This window comes from Stegostoma tigrinum, chromosome 27, assembly GCF_030684315.1.
Source record: "Stegostoma tigrinum isolate sSteTig4 chromosome 27, sSteTig4.hap1, whole genome shotgun sequence".
NCBI classification, from domain to species: domain Eukaryota; kingdom Metazoa; phylum Chordata; class Chondrichthyes; order Orectolobiformes; family Stegostomatidae; genus Stegostoma; species Stegostoma tigrinum.
The window spans coordinates 2931644-2947601 of record NC_081380.1 but is presented as its reverse complement, the minus strand read 5'-3'; the positions used below and the strand labels follow the sequence as shown (position 1 = coordinate 2947601).

Genomic DNA, 15958 nt, shown 5'->3' with positions numbered 1-15958 from the left:
GTGTAGAGCTGGATGAGCACAGCAGGCCAAGCAGCATCACAGGAGCAGGAAAGCTGACGTTTCGGGCCTACACCCTTCTTCAGAAATCGGGGAGGGTAAGGAGGTTCTGAAATAAATAGGGAGAGAGGGGGAGGTGGAGAGAAAATGGATAGAGGTGAAGATAGGCGGAGAGGAGACAGACCAGTCAAAGAGGCGAGGATGGAACCAGTAACGGTGAGTGCAGGTGGGGAGGTAGGGAGGAGATAGGTCAATCCAGGGAGGACGGACAGGTCAAGGGGTTGGGATGAGGTTAGTAGGTAGGAGATGGAGGTGGGAGGAGGGGATAGGGGGAAGGACAGGTTAAGGAGGCTGGGACAAGCTGGGCTGGTTTTGGGATGCAGTAGGGGGAGACGAGATTTTGAAGCTTGTGAAGTCCACATTGATACCTTTGGGCTGCAGGGTTCCCAAGTTGCTGTTCCTGCAACCTTCTGGTAGCATCGTTGGGGCACAGCAGGAGGCCCAGGATGGACATGTCGTCTGCGAAATGGGGGGGGGGGGGGGGGGGGGGAGAGAGAGAGTTGAAAATGGTTTGCGACTGGGAGGTGCAGTTGTTTAGTATGTTCTGCAAAGCAGTCTCCAAGCCTCTGCTTGGTCTTCCCGATGTAGAGGAGGTCCATTGTGGCCTCTTATATCCATCTTCAATCTACCTCTCCCTTTCTCCCTATTTATTTCAGAATCTCCTTCCCCTCCCCCATTTCTGAAGAAGGGTCTAGGCCCAAAATGTCAGCTTTCCTGCTCCAATGATGCTGCTTCGCCTGCTGTGTTCATCCAGCTCTACACCTTATTATTTCAGTTCTACCGATTAACTACCTTCTGGCTGAAGAAACTCTTCAACTCAGTTCTAAAGGGTCATCCCTTCACTCTAAGGCTGTGCCTTCGTGTCCTAGTCTCTCCTACTAGTCAAAACATTTTCTTCATGTACACTCTATACAGGCCTCTCAGTATTCTGTATTTCTCCCTCATCTTTCTAAACTGGGTACAAACTCAGAGTCCTCAACTGCTCCTCATATGACAAGCCTTTCATAACTAGGATCATTCTTGTAAGATTCTCTGAATTTCCCCCAACACCTGCACATCCTTCCTTACATACAGGGCCCAAAACTGAATTTTACTAATATCACCAGTATCTCTCTGGACCATGACGACTGCATCTTTCCACTTCCACTCCAAATTCTTCTGCAGCTCAGACGAGATATTCTGAATGTGGGCACCTGCCAAGAAACACAGCCTTTGAGACATTCAATCCTGGCCACAGAGAACAGTGTCTACTCTCCTGACTATTTCAATTACAACTACTCTTCTCCTCGATCTTCAACGGCTCCCTGTATCTCCGTCCTGTGGTCAGTTTGCTCATCCTCACTATAACCCACACACTGATTCACACAGGGAGCAAGAATCTCAAGCTTATTGGACAAGCTCACGTCCTCCCTGATGTCTTGTACTGCTCAACCGTGACTCCAGCTCATCAACTCTGAGCTGAAATTCTTCAAGCAGCCAACACTTGGTGCATACATGGTCAGTACTAACCACAATGGGGTGCACCAGTTTCCACATCATTGCCTGACCTCACAGCTCCTCCAAAAAAGTCTTTTTTTTGCCCTCTGTACTCCTAGCAGGTTCCCCTTCAGATTTTCTTGAGGCTAATTTTTGATTTTGGGTCTTTCCTGTTCATTCTCCCTAATTCTCTTTATTAGGTAATATTGTGACTACGTGACTATATATTCTGCTTTTGAATTGCCATGTGGGTATGTGGATTCTCAGAAACAGAATTAAAATTAATCAATAACCTTAATGATCAAACCCACAACTAGAGTTAAATCCACATCCAATAAGGAAAGTAGTATTAAATTTCCTAGGCACCAAAGCAAGTCAATTCACCTGAGACAACTGGCATAAGTTAACAAAAGGGTTTTATTTTCCAGAAATAACTGACATGTTTTTACACAAAAAGAACAAAAGAAACACTTCTGCAGATTTTCAAGATCACAGTTAATGTGTTTTCATTACACACGTCGAAATATTTTAACCAGGCAATTTTGCTGCAACTCAGATCACAATCTCAGATTTAAATTTAACAATTGATGCAGTGTTTATTACAGTAGGGCCACAACAGTTTTCCGCACATAGACCTCCCAGATTGATGCAGTGTTAAACTAAAAAGATTAAAATTAAACTTCCAAGGTTTTCTCGAGTTTAAAGTTTTCCTGGCTCCTAGCTAGCCGAGTATGTTTTTTTTGGACAGGTTAAAACTGTTTTCTCTGCTTTGCAAGCTCCTTCTACCCACGCCTTTCATCATCTCAGATCGCGAAACGATCGACCCCGCCAAACGACCAAACTTTGCAGCCAGCAAGTCAACGAACTCACCCACCGCTAGTCCCTACGCTCCCCAGCTGCTCTTCCTCCGATCGCAGGCTACTTCTCTCCCATGCTTGGTGCTACTAAACCTATCAACAGCAAACATGTTTGTGAAGCGGCCTGTTATTGGAGGATCATGACGAAAACAAACTCTGATTGAAGCAGCAAATCGACATAGTATCTGCTTCTGGAACGTATGGGGACGACGTTGCTTTGATTGGTTGTCCCTTATAACTGAATCCTTTTTCCCCAGGCGTTGTGGGGTTTTTGGAGGTGAGTTCTCTCACGGTTTCCGCGTATTTAGTGTTGTCTGTAAACCTCTCCCTTCAAGAAACTGAGAGATAGCAAGAACTGCAGATGCTGGAGTGAGAGATAGCACAGAATGGAACTTGAGGAACACAGCAAGCGAGGCAGCATCAGAGGAGCAGGAAAGTTGACGTTTCGGGTCGGGACCCTTCTTTCCGAACCGAAAATTCAACTTTCCTGCTCCTCTGATGCTACCTGGCTTATTTTGTTCCTCCAGCTCCATACTGCGTTGTCTCCTTAGAACCTCTACATTTGACCAAGCTTTCAGTCATTTGTCTGTCGAAGTGATTCAGCTTCTAATTTTGTTAGATAATGTTGTGAAGCACCTCCGAATGTTTTAGAGATGACATATAAATGCAGGTTGATGTTTTTTGCGTCACCACAACGTATATAAAATGGCTACCAAATTTCCGATATCACAATGTATTTTAATTTCATTGACTAGGAAGCACTTTGCAACATGCTGTAAATCAATCAAACTCAATTGTAAATCACACAAACGCAATCCTCTTATTTTGTTAAAATGGTCTCTATTTGAGCCTGAGTTAGAACACCCTTTCTGAAGTGTAAATAATCAGTGAACTAATTAGTCACTGTCGATAGTAGGACTATGGGGATGAGGGGGGCTGTGGGCCTCAATTTAAGGACCATAAGACATAGGAGTGGAAGTAAGGCCATTCGTCCCATCAAGTCCACTCTGCCATTTAATAATAGCTGATGGGTATTTGAACTCCACTTATCCACAGTCTTCCCCTTAGCCCTTACTTCCTTGCAACATCAAGAAGTTATCAATCTCTGCCTTGAAGACATTTAACGTCCTGGGCTCCACTGCGCTCTGTGTCAATGAATTCCACAGGCCCACCACTCTCTGGTTGAAGAAATGCCTCCTTATTTCTGTTCTAAATTTACCCCCTCTAATTCTAAATCTGTGCCCATGGGTCTGAGTCTCCCCGCCCAACGGAAACAACTTGCCAGCGTCCACCCTTTCTAAGCCATGCATTATCTTGTGTGTTTCTAACAGACAGGCCCTCACCTTCTAAACTCGAATGAATACAATCCCAGGATCCTCAGCTGTTCATCGTATGTTAGGCCTACCATTCCAGGGATCATCCGTGTTAAGATTTTGACGCTCTGTTGTTAGCTACATTTGGGGGGGGGTGGGGTGGGGAAGTGGGGGGGGGGGGTGGGGAAGTGGGGGGGGGGTGGGGGGGGGGGGAAGTGGGGGGGGGGGGAAGTGGGGGGGGGGGTGGGGGGGGGGAAGTGGGGGGGGGGGGAAGTGGGGGGGGGAAGTGGGGGGGGGAAGTGGGGGGGGGAAGTGGGGGGGGGAAGTGGGGGGGGGGAAGTGGGGGGGGGAAGTGGGGGGGGAAGTGGGGGGGGGGAAGTGGGGGGGGGAAGTGGGGGGGGAAGTGGGGGGGGGGAAGTGGGGGGGGGAAGTGGGGGGGGGAAGTGGGGGGGGGAAGTGGGGGGGGGGAAGTGGGGGGGGGAAGTGGGGGGGGGGAAGTGGGGGGGGGGAAGTGGGGGGGGGGGGGAAGTGGGGGGGGGGAAGTGGGGGGGGGGGAAGTGGGGGGGGGAAGTGGGGGGGGGGAAGTGGGGGGGGGAAGTGGGGGGGGAAGTGGGGTGGGGAAGTGGGGTGGGGAAGTGGGGTGGGGAAAGTGGGGGGGGGAAGTGGGGGGGGGAAGTGGGGGGGGAAGTGGGGGGGGGAAGTGGGGGGGGGGAAGTGGGGGGGGGAAGTGGGGGGGGAAGTGGGGGGGGAAGTGGGGTGGGGGAAGTGGGGTGGGGGAAGTGGGGTGGGGGAAGTGGGGTGGGGGAAGTGGGGTGGGGGAAGTGGGGTGGGGGAAGTGGGGTGGGGGAAGTGGGGTGGGGGTGGGGAAGTAGGGGGGGTGGGGTGGGGGTGGGGAAGTGGGGTGGGGGTGGGGAAGTGGGGTGGGGGTGGGGAGGTGGGGTGGGGGGTGGGGAAGAGAAGGGAGGGTTGCGGGGGGGGGAAGAGAAGGGAGGGTTGCGGGGGGGGGGAAGAGAAGGGAGGGTTGCGGGGGGGGGAAGAGAAGGGAGGGTTGCGGGGGGGGGAAGAGAAGGGAGGGTTGCGGGGGGGGAAGAGAAGGGAGGGTTGGGGGGGGGGGGGAAGAGAAGGGAGGGTTGGGGGGGGGGGAAGAGAAGGGAGGGTTGGGGGGGGGGAAGAGAAGGGAGGGTTGGGGGGGGGGAAGAGAAGGGAGGGTTGGGGGGGGGGGGAAGAGAAGGGAGGGTTGGGGGGGGGAAGAGAAGGGAGGGTTGGGGGGGGGAAGAGAAGGGAGGGTTGGGGGGGGAAGAGAAGGGAGGGTTGGGGGGGGAAGAGAAGGGAGGGTTGGGGGGGAAGAGAAGGGGAGGGTTGCGGGGGGGGGGAGAGAAGGGAGGGTTGCGGGGGGGGGGAGAGAAGGGAGGGTTGCGGGGGGGGGGGAGAGAAGGGAGGGTTGCGGGGGGGGGGGAGAGAAGGGAGGGTTGCGGGGGGGGGGAAGAGAAGGAGGGTTGCGGGGGGGGAAGAGAAGGGAGGAGGGAAGGGGGGGGGAAGGGAAGGGGGTGGGGGGGGGAAGGGAAGGGGGTGGGGGGGGAAAGGGAAGGGGGTGGGGGGGGGAAAGGGAAGGGGTGGGGGGGGAAAGGGAAGGGGGTGGGGTGGGGGGGGGGGAAGGGAAGGGGGTGGGGTGGGGGGGGGAAGAGAAGGGAGGGTTGCGGGGTGGGGGAAGAGAAGGGAGGGTTGCGGGGGGGGGGAAGAGAAGGGAGGGTTGCGGGGGGGGGGGGAGAGAAGGGAGGGTTGCGGGGGGGGGGGAGAGAAGGGAGGAGGGAAGGGGGGAGGGGGGGAAAGGGAAGGGGGTGGGGGGGGAAAGGGAAGGGGGTGGGGGGGGAAGGGAAGGGGGTGGGGGGGGGAAGGGAAGGGGGTGGGGGGGGGAAGGGAAGGGGGTGGGGGGGGAAGGGAAGGGGAGGGAAGGGGGGTGTGGTGGGGGGGGTGGGTGGGGTGGGGAAGTGGGGGGGGTGGGGGGGGTGGGGAAGGGGGGGGTGGGGAAGGGGGGGGTGGGGGGGGTGGGGAAGGGGGGGGGTGGGGAAGGGGGGGGGTGGGGAGGTGGGGAAGGGGGGGGGAAGAGAAGGGAGGGTTGGGGGGGGGAGAGAAGGGAGGGTTGCGGGGGGGGAAGAGAAGGGAGGAGGGAAGGGGGGGGAAGGGAAGGGGGTGGGGGGGGAAAGGGAAGGGGGTGGGGGGGGAAGGGAAGGGGGTGGGGGGGGAAAGGGAAGGGGGTGGGGGGGGAAGGGAAGGGGGTGGGGGGGGAAGGGAAGGGGGTGGGGGGGGAAAGGGAAGGGGGGTGGGGGGGGAAAGGGAAGGGGGTGGGGGGGGAAAGGGAAGGGGGTGGGGGGGGGAAAGGGAAGGGGGTGGGGTGGGGGGGGGGAAAGGGAAGGGGGTTGCGGGGGGGGAAGAGAAGGGAGGGTTGCGGGGGGGGGGAAGAGAAGGGAGGGTTGCGGGGGGGGGGGAAGAGAAGGGAGGAGGGAAGGGGGGAGGGAAGGGGGAGGGAAGGGGGGGAGGGAAGGGGGGAGGGAAGGGGGGAGGGAAGGGGGGAGGGAAGGGGGGAGGGGGGAAAGGGAAGGGGGTGGGGGGGAAAGGGAAGGGGGTGGGGGGGAAAGGAAGGGGGTGGGGGGGGGGAAGGGGAGGGAAGGGGGGTGGGTGGGGTGGGGGGGGGGGGTGGGGAAGTGGGGGGGGTGGGGGGGTGGGGAAGAGAAGGGAGGGTTGCGGGGGGGGGAAGAGAAGGGAGGGTTGCGGGGGGGGGGAAGAGAAGGGAGGGTTGCGGGGGGGGGGAAGAGAAGGGAGGGTTGCGGGGGGGGGGAGAGAAGGGAGGGTTGCGGGGGGGGGGAGAAGAGAAGGGAGGGTTGCGGGGGGGGGGGAAGAGAAGGGAGGGTTGCGGGGGGGGGGAGAGAAGGGAGGGTTGCGGGGGGGGGGGAGAGAAGGGAGGGTTGCGGGGGGGGGGGAAGAGAAGGGAGGGTTGCGGGGGGGGGGGGAAGAGAAGGGAGGAGGGAAGTGGGGAGGGAAGGGGGGAGGGAAGGGGGGGTGGGGGGGGAAAGGGAAGGGGGTGGGGGGGGGAAAGGGAAGGGGGTGGGGGGGGAAAGGGAAGGGGGTGGGGGGGGGGAAAGGGAAGGGGGTGGGGGGGGGAAAGGGAAGGGGGTGGGGGGGGGAAAGGAAGGGGGTGGTGGGGGGAAAGGGAGGGTGGTGGGGGGGGAAAGGGAAGGGGGTGGGGGGGGAAAGGGAAGGGGGTGGGGGGGGAAAGGGAAGGGGGTGGGGGGGGGAAGGGAAGGGGGTGGGGGGGGGAAAGGGAAGGGGGTGGGGGGGGGGTGGGGGGTGGGGAAGTGGGGAAGGGGGGGTGGGGAAGTGGGGGGGGTGGGGAAGGGGGGGGTGGGGGGGGTGGGGAAGGGGGGTGGTGGGGAAGGGGGGGTGGGGAAGGGGGGGTGGGGAAGGGGGGGTGGGGAAGGGGGGGTGGGGGAAGGGGGGGGTGGGGAAGGGGGGGGGTGGGGGGGGGTGGGGAAGGGGGGGTGGGGAAGGGGGGGTGGGGAAGGGGGGGTGGGGAAGGGGGGGTGGGGAAGGGGGGGTGGGGGTGGGGAAGAGAAGGGAGGGTTGCGGGGGGGGGAGGGAAGAGAAGGGAGGGTTGCGGGGGGGGGGGAAGAGAAGGGAGGGTTGCGGGGGGGGGGGGAAGAGAAGGGAGGAGGGAAGGGGGGGGAAGGGGGAAGGGAGGAGGGAAGGGGGGGGAAGGGAGGAGGGAAGGGGGGGAAGGGAGGAGGGAAGGGGGGGGAAGGGAGGAGGGAAGGGGGGAGGGAAGGGGGTGGGGGGGGAGAGGGAAGGGGGTGGGCGGGGAGAGGGAAGGGGGTGGGGGGGGAGAGGGAAGGGGGTGGGGGGGGAGAGGGAAGGGGGTGGGGGGGGGGAAGGGAAGGGGGGGGAGGGAAGGGGGTGGGGTGGGGGGGGGAAGGAAGGGGGTTGCGGGGGGGGGGGAAGAGAAGGGGGGGTTGTGGGGGGGGGAAGAGAAGGGAGGGTTGCGGGGGGGGGGGGAAGAGAAGGAGGGTTGCGGGGGGGGGGAAGAGAAGGGAGGAGGGAAGGGAGGAGGGAAGGGGGGAGGGAAGGGGGGAGGGAAGGGGGGGAGGGAAGGGGGGAGGGAAGGGGGAGGGAAGGGGGGAGGGAAGGGGGTGGGGGGGGAAAGGGAAGGGGGTGGGGGGGGAAAGGGAAGGGGGGTGGGGGGGAAAGGGAAGGGGGTGGGGGGGGGAAAGGGAAGGGGGTGGGGGGGGAAAGGGAAGGGGGTGGGGGGGGAAAGGGAAGGGGGTGGGGGGGGAAGGGAAGGGGGTGGGGGGGGAAAGGGAAGGGGAGGGAAGGGGGGTGGGGTGGGGGTGGGTGGGGAAGTGGGGGGGAGTGGGGGGGTGGGGGGGGGGTGGGGAAGGGGGGGGTGGGGAGGTGGGGGGGAGGGGGGGGGTGGGGAGGTGGGGGGGGGGTGGGGGGTGGGGGAAGTGGGGAAGGGGGGGTGGGGAAGTGGGGGGGGGTGGGGAGGTGGGGTGGGGGTGGGGAAGAGAAGGGAGGGTTGCGGGGAGGGTTGCGGGGGGGGGGGGAGAGAAGGGAGGGTTGCGGGGGGGGGGGGGAGAAGGGAGGGTTGCGGGGGGGGGGGAAGAGAAGGGAGGGTTGCGGGGGGGGGGAAGAGAAGGGAGGGTTGCGGGGGGGGGAAGAGAAGGGAGGGTTGCGGGGGGGGGGGAAGAGAAGGGAGGAGGGAAGGGGGGAGGGAAGGGAGGAGGGAAGGGAGGAGGGAAGGGAGGAGGGAAGGGAGGAGGGAAGGGAGGAGGGGAAGGGAGGAGGGGAAGGAAGGGGGGGGAAGGGGGGGGAAGGGGGGGGAAGGGGGGGGAAGGGGGGGGAAGGGGGGGAAGGGGGGGGAAGGGGGTGGAGAGGGAAGGGGGTGGGGGGGGAGAGGGAAGGGGGTGGGGGGGAGAGGAAGGGGGTGGGGGGGAGAGGGAAGGGGGTGGGGGGGGAGAGGGAAGGGGGTGGGGGGGGAGAGGGAAGGGGGTGGGGGGGGAGAGGGAAGGGGGTGGGGGGGGAGAGGGAAGGGGGGGGAAGGGAAGGGGGTGGGGTGGGGTGGGGTGGGGGGAAGGGAAGGGGGTTGCGGGGGGGGAAGAGAAGGGAGGGTTGCGGGGGGGGGAAGAGAAGGGAGGGTTGCGGGGGGGGAAGAGAAGGGAGGGTTGCGGGGGGGGAAGAGAAGGGAGGGTTGCGGGGGGGGGAAGAGAAGGGAGGGTTGCGGGGGGGGGAAGAGAAGGGAGGAGGGAAGGGAGGAGGGAAGGGGGGAGGGAAGGGGGGAGGGAAGGGGGGAGGGAAGGGGGGAGGGAAGGGGGGAGGGAAGGGGGGAGGGAAGGGGGTGGGGGAGGGAAGGGGGTGGGGGGGGAAAGGGAAGGGGGTGGGGGGGGAAAGGGAAGGGGGTGGGGGGGGAAAGGGAAGGGGGTGGGGGGGGAAAGGGAAGGGGGTGGGGGGGGAAAGGGAAGGGGGTGGGGGGGGAAAGGGAAGGGGGTGGGGGGGGAAAGGGAAGGGGGTGGGGGGGGAAAGGGAAGGGGGTGGGGGGGGAAAGGGAAGGGGGTGGGGGGGGAAAGGGAAGGGGGTGGGGGGGAAGGGGGTGGGGGGGAAGGGAAGGGGGTGGGGGGGGGAAGGGAAGGGGGTGGGGGGGGGAAGGGAAGGGGAGGGGGTGGGGGAGGGAAGGGGGTGGGTGGGGGAGGGAAGGGGGTGGGTGGGGGAGGGAAGGGGGTGGGTGGGGGAGGGAAGGGGGTGGGGGGGGAAGGGAAGGGGAGGGAAGGGGGGTGGGGTGGGGGTGGGTGGGTGGGGTGGGGGGGTGGGGAAGTGGGGGGGGTGGGGGGGGGTGGGGGGGTGGGGGGGGTGGGGAAGGGGGGGTGGGGAGGTGGGGGGGGGGGTGGGGGGTGGGGAAGTGGGGATGGGGGGTGGGGAAGTGGGGATGGGGGGTGGGGAAGTGGGGGGGTGGGGAAGTTGGGGGGGTGGGGAAGTTGGGGGGGTGGGGAAGTGGGGGGGGTGGGGAAGGGAGGGGTGGGGGTGGGGAAGAGAAGGGAGGGTTGCGGGGGGGGGAAGAGAAGGGAGGGTTGCGGGGGGGGGGGAAGAGAAGGGAGGGTTGCGGGGGGGGGGGGAAGAGAAGGGAGGGTTGCGGGGGGGGGGGGAAGAGAAGGGAGGGTTGCGGGAAGAGAAGGGAGGGTTGCGGGGGGGGGGAAGAGAAGGGAGGGTTGCGGGGGGGGGGAAGAGAAGGGAGGGTTGCGGGGGGGGGGAAGAGAAGGGAGGAGGGAAGGGGGGGGGAAGAGAAGGGAGGAGGGAAGGGGGGGGGAAGGGAAGGGGGGGGGAAGAGAAGGGAGGAGGGAAGGGGGGAGGGAAGGGGGGAGGGAAGGTGGGAGGGAAGGTGGGAGGGAAGGTGGGAGGGAAGGGGGGAGGGAAGGGGGGAGGGAAGGGGGGAGGGAAGGGGGGGAAAGGGAAGGGGGGAGGGGGGGAAAGGGAAGGGGGGAGGGGGGGAAAGGGAAGGGGGGAGGGGGGGAAAGGGAAGGGGGGAGGGGGGGAAAGGGAAGGGGGTGGGGGGGGAAAGGGAAGGGGGTGGGGGGGGAAGGGAAGGGGGTGGGGGGGGGAAGGGAAGGGGGTGGGGGGGGAAAGGGAAGGGGGTGGGGGGGGAAGGGAAGGGGAGGGAAGGGGGGTGGGGTGGGGGTGGGTGGGTGGGGTGGGGGGGGTGGGGAAGTGGGGGGGGTGGGGGGTGGGGAAGTGGGGAAGGGGGGTGGGGAAGGGGGGGTGGGGAAGTGGGGGGGGTGGGGAAGTGGGGGGGGTGGGGAAGGGGGGGGTGGGGAAGGGGGGGGTGGGGAAGGGGGGGGTGGGGAAGGGGGGGGGTGGGGGTGGGGAAGAGAAGGGAGGGTTGCGGGGGGGGGGAAGAGAAGGGAGGGTTGCGGGGGGGGGGGGGGAAGAGAAGGGAGGGTTGCGGGGGGGGGGAGAGAAGGGAGGGTTGCGGGGGGGGGGAGAGAAGGGAGGGTTGCGGGCGGGGGGGGAAGAGAAGGGAGGGTTGCGGGGGGGGGGGGAAGAGAAGGGGGGAGGGAAGGGGGGAGGGAAGGGGGTGGGGGGGGGAGGGAAGGGGGTGGGGGGGGGGGAAGGGAAGGGGGTGGGGGGGGAAAGGGAAGGGGGTGGGGGGGGGGAAAGGGAAGGGGGTGGGGGGGGAAAAGGGAAGGGGGTGGGGGGGAAAAGGGAAGGGGGTGGGGGGGGAAAGGGAAGGGGGTGGGGGGGGGAAAGGGAAGGGGGTGGGGGGGGAAAGGGAAGGGGAGGGAAGGGGGGTGGGGGGGGGTGGGGAAGTGGGGGGGGTGGGGAAGTGGGGTGGGTGGGGGGGGTGGGGGGGGGTGGGGAAGTGGGGGGGGTGGGGAAGTGGGGTGGGTGGGGGGGGTGGGGGGGGTGGGGGGGTGGGGGGGGTGGGGAGGTGGGGGGGGTGGGGGGTGGGGAAGTGGGGAAGGGGGGGTGGGGAAGTGGGGGGGGTGGGGAAGTGGGGGGGGTGGGGAAGTGGGGGGGGTGGGGTGGGGGGGGTGGGGTGGAGGCGGGGGGGGAAGTGGGGGGGGTGGGGGGGAAGTGGGGGGGGTGGGGGGGGGTGGGGAAGGTGGGGGTGGGGAGGTGGGGTGGGGGTGGGGAAGAGAAGGGAGGGTTGCGGGGGGGGGGGAAGAGAAGGGAGGGTTGCGGGGGGGGGGGGAAGAGAAGGGAGGGTTGCGGGGGGGGGGGGAAGAGAAGGGAGGGTTGCGGGGGGGGGGGGAGAGAAGGGAGGAGGGAAGGGGGGGGGAAGGGAGGAGGGAAGGGGGGGGAAGGGGGGAGAGGGAAGGGGGTGGGGGGGGAGAGGGAAGGGGGTGGGGGGGGAGAGGGAAGTGGGTGGGGGGGGAGAGGGAAGTGGGTGGGGGGGGAGAGGGAAGTGGGTGGGGGGGGAAGGGAAGGGGGTGGGGGGGGGAAGGGAAGGGGGTCGGGGGGGGAAAGGGAAGGGGGTCGGGGGGGGAAGGGAAGGGGGTCGGGGGGGGAAGGGAAGGGGGTCGGGGGGGGAAGGGAAGGGGGTCGGGGGGGGAAGGGAAGGGGGTCGGGGGGGGGAAGGGAAGGGGGTGGGGGGGGGAAGGGAAGGGGGTGGGGGGGGGAAGGGAAGGGGGTGGGGGGGAGAGGGAAGGGGGTGGGGGGGGGAGAGGGAAGGGGGTGGGGGGGGGAGAGGGAAGGGGGTGGGGTGGGGGGGGGGAGAGGGAAGGGGGTGGGGTGGGGGGGAGAGGGAAGGGGGTGGGGTGGGGTGGAAAGGGAAGGGGGTGGGGTGGGGGGGGGAAGGGAAGTGGGTGGGGTGGGGGGGGGAAGGGAAGTGGGTGGGGCGGGGGGGGGAAGGGAAGGGGGTGGGGCGGGGGGGGGAAAGGGAAGGGGGTGGGGCGGGGGGGGAAGGGAAGGGGGTTGCGGGGGGGGAAGAGAAGGGAGGGTTGCGGGGGGGGGGAAGAGAAGGGAGGGTTGCGGGGGGGGGGAAGAGAAGGGAGGGTTGCGGGGGGGGGGAAGAGAAGGGAGGGTTGCGGGGGGGGGGCAGAGAAGGGAGGGTTGCGGGGGGGGGGGGCAGAGAAGGGAGGGTTGCGGGGGGGGAAGAGAAGGGAGGGTTGCGGGGGGGGGGGAAGAGAAGGGAGGGTTGCGGGGGGGGAAGAGAAGGGAGGAGGGAAGGGGGCGGGGGGGGAAGAGAAGGGAGGAGGGAAGGGAGGAGGGAAGGGGGTGGGGGGGGAGAGGGAAGGGGGTGGGGGGGGAGAGGGAAGGGGGTGGGGGGGGAGAGGGAAGGGGGTGGGGGGGGGAGAGGGAAGGGGGTGGGGGGGGGAGAGGGAAGGGGGTGGGGGGGGAGAGGGAAGGGGGTGGGGGGGGAGAGGGAAGGGGGTGGGGGGGGAGAGGGAAGGGGGGGGGAGAGGGAAGGGGGTGGGGGGGAGAGGGAAGGGGGTGGGGGGGAGAGGGAAGGGGGTGGGGGGGGAGAGGGAAGGGGGTGGGGGGGGGAGAGGGAAGGGGGTGGGGGGGAGAGGGAAGGGGGTGGGGGGGGAGAGGGAAGGGGGTGGGGGGGGAGAGGGAAGGGGGTGGGGGGGGAAGGGAAGGGGGTGGGGGGGAAAAGGGAAGGGGGGGAAAAGGGAAGGGGGGGAAAAGGGAAGGGGGAGGGGGGGAAAAGGGAAGGGGGTGGGGGGGAAAAGGGAAGGGGGTGGGGGGGAAAAGGGAAGGGGGTGGGGGGGAAAGGGAAGGGGGTGGGGGGGAAAGGGAAGGGGGTGGGGGGGGAAAGGGAAGGGGGTGGGGGGGGGGGAAGGGGGTGGGGGGGGAAAAGGGAAGGGGGTGGGGGGGGGAAAAGGGAAGGGGGTGGGGGGGGAGAGGGAAGGGGGTGGGGGGGGAGAGGGAAGGGGGGGGGAGAGGGAAGGGGGTGGGGGGGGAGAGGGAAGGGGGTGGGGGGGGAGAGGGAAGGGGGTGGGGGGGGAGAGGGAAGGGGGTGGGGGGGAGAGGGAAGGGGGTGGGGGGGAGAGGGAAGGGGGTGGGGGGGAGAGGGAAGGGGGTGGGGGGGAGAGGGAAGGGGGTGGGGGGGGAGAGGGAAGGGGGTGGGGGGGGAAAGGGAAGGGGGTGGGGGGGGAAAGGGAAGGGGGTGGGGGGGGAAAGGGAAGGGGGTGGGGGGGGAAAGGGAAGGGGGTGGGGGGGGAAAGGGGGTGGGGGGGAAAAGGGAAGGGGGGGAAAAGGGAAGGGGGGGAAAAGGGAAGGGGGTGGGGGGGAAAAGGGAAGGGGGTGGGGGGGAAAAGGGAAGGGGGTGGGGGGGGGAAGGGGGTGGGGGGGGGAAAAGGGAAGGGGGTGGGGGGGAAAAGGGAAGGGGGGGTGGGGGGGAAAAGGGAAGGGGGGGTGGGGGGGAAAAGGGAAGGGGGGGTGGGGGGGAAAAGGGAAGGGGGGGTGGGGGGGAAAAGGGAAGGGGGTGGGGGGGGGAAAAGGGAAGGGGGTGGGGGGGGGAAAAGGGAAGGGGGTGGGGGGGGGAAGGGGAAGGGGGTGGGGGGGGAAGGGGAAGGGGGTGGGGGGGGAAGGGGAAGGGGGTGGGGGGGGAAGGGGAAGGGGGTGGGGGGGGAAAGGGAAGGGGGGTGGGGGGGGAAAGGGAAGGGGGGTGGGGGGGGAAAGGGAAGGGGGGTGGGGGGGGAAAGGGAAGGGGGGTGGGGGGGGAAAGGGAAGGGGGGTGGGGGGGGGAAAGGGAAGGGGGGTGGGGGGGGGAAAGGGAAGGGGGGTGGGGGGGGGAAAGGGAAGGGGGGTGGGGGGGGAAAGGGAAGGGGGGTGGGGGGGGGAAAGGGAAGGGGGGTGGGGGGGGAAAGGGAAGGGGGGTGGGGGGGGAAAGGGAAGGGGGGTGGGGGGGGAAAGGGAAGGGGGGTGGGGGGGGAAAGGGAAGGGGGGTGGGGGGGGAAAGGGAAGGGGGGTGGGGGGGGAAAGGGAAGGGGGGTGGGGGTGGGGAAGGGAAGGGGGGTGGGGGTGGGGAAGGGAAGGGGGGTGGGGGTGGGGAAGGGGGCTGGGGGGGGGAGAGAGGGCGATGGGGGGGGGGAGAGAGGGCGATGGGGGTGGGGAGAGAGGGCGATGGGGGTGGGGAGAGAGGGCAATGGGGGTGGGGAGAGAGGGCAATGGGGGTGGGGAGAGAGGGCAATGGGGGTGGGGAGAGAGGGCGATGCGGGGGGAGAGGGTGATGGAAGTGTGATGGGACGGGGGTGTGATGGTGAGCGGACTCGGGCAGCAAAACGTAGCTTGCTCGCCCCATGCTCAAGTTGGTCGGTTTCCTTCCGCGGACACAGTGTCTCCTGAAGCATTCAGCTTCCATGGAACAGGCACAGTGTGCGCTCTCTACATCCCCAGGAGGTGGGAAACCTACTCTCTCCACACCCCGGTACCCCTCGTGCCATCCCCCGGGTTGGCGGGAGAACCCGCTCTCTCCACGTCCCCAATCTCTCACTCTCTCCCTCCCCCGGGATGGCGGGGCCGGGGGGGGAACCTGCCCTCTCCACAGCCCCTTACTTCGGGGGAGGTGGCCACTCTCCAAGCGGGATCCGGGGCCTCAGACCCGCGCTGATCCACAAGCCGCTATCGGCGGCATGTTTACTCACCGTCCAACTCCTCCGATGGTGGCGGCTCGGCCATGGCGGTGATGAGAGTGGAAGGGGTGGTGGTGGTGCTGGGCGAACGCGCTGTCAGCGGGCAGCGGGAACTCGGTCCCGGATACCACAGCCGGGCCGGCGCCAGCCCGCGGCCATATTGAATCAGCCGAGTACGCAGGCGCGGGGCCGTGAGAGGCGGGGGGAAGGGTGTGAGGACAGAGTGGGGAGGGCTGTTGGTTGTGAAGGGGAGGAGGTCGGGAGGCGTAGGGGTATCGTGGGGGGGGGGGGGTAGTAAGGGTGCGAGCGGGGGGAGGGTTTAGGGGTGCAGGGGGGAGTGGCTGGGGTGCGACCGTGGGTGTGGGTGTGGGTGGGGGTGCGCAAGCGGGCAGGGGTGTGAGGAGGAGGAGGGCTGTGGAGGGAGGGATGTAAGGGGGACGGGTGTGTGGAGAGGTAGGGGCTGTGTGTGGGGAGAGGAGGGGGTGTGGGGAGAGGAGGGGGTGTGGGGAGAGGGGTATGAGGGGCTGAGTGTGAAAGGGGAGGGGAAGAGGAGGGGTGTGATAGAGGAAGGGGAGGGTTGTGAGGAGAGAGGGGTGTGAGGGGCTGTGAGAGGGGAAGAGGGGGGGTGGGGTTTGAGGTGCTGAGTGTGAAGGGGAGGGGTGGAGTAGTAGGGATAGGGGTGTGAAGGGAAGGTGATGGTTTGGTTGAGGGAGGTGTGATGTGGCCATGGCATTGTGGAGAGTAATGGGGAATGAGGATGAAGATAAAGCCAAGTGGGAAGGAGACATGTAGTAGGGAGATGAAGAGGATTTGGAGGCAGTACAGGCCTTTCCTCTTTCTGATAGGAAGTAGTGGAAAAGAAATGGTGGAGCATGGGACAAGGAGTAAAATGATTTGGAGAAGGAGGGGAGAGAGGAGAAGATCAAGATGGAGCTTGAAGGAAGAGGTATGGAATGGAGGAGAGCTGGAGAATGAAGAGGATGATGAGGAAAAGAAAAAGAATACCAGTGAGTGAGGAAAATGTGAGAAATAGAATATATCAGAGTATACAAAACAGAGGTGGGACATTGTGTAAGACTGAAAAATAATAACACCCAGTTAGAAACCGACCAAGTGAGCAAGTGAATGAAAGAGG

General features: G+C 65.8%; 1 protein-coding gene across 3 annotated transcripts in view; it reads right to left on the bottom strand.

The window, feature by feature from the left end:
• Positions 1-15087, bottom strand: part of rabep1 (rabaptin, RAB GTPase binding effector protein 1) — a 120137-nt gene extending 105050 nt beyond the window's left edge. Inside the window, exon 1 of one of the 3 annotated variants that reach the window (XM_059655538.1) lies at positions 14836-15087. In XM_059655538.1, coding sequence (XP_059511521.1) covers positions 14836-14869 — 34 coding nt within the window. In that variant the 5' untranslated portion in view covers positions 14870-15087. The remainder of the gene's footprint in view (positions 1-14835) is intronic. The other 2 variants (XM_059655537.1, XM_059655534.1) reach the window with 2 other exon arrangements.
• Positions 15088-15958: the final 871 nt, after the last annotated feature.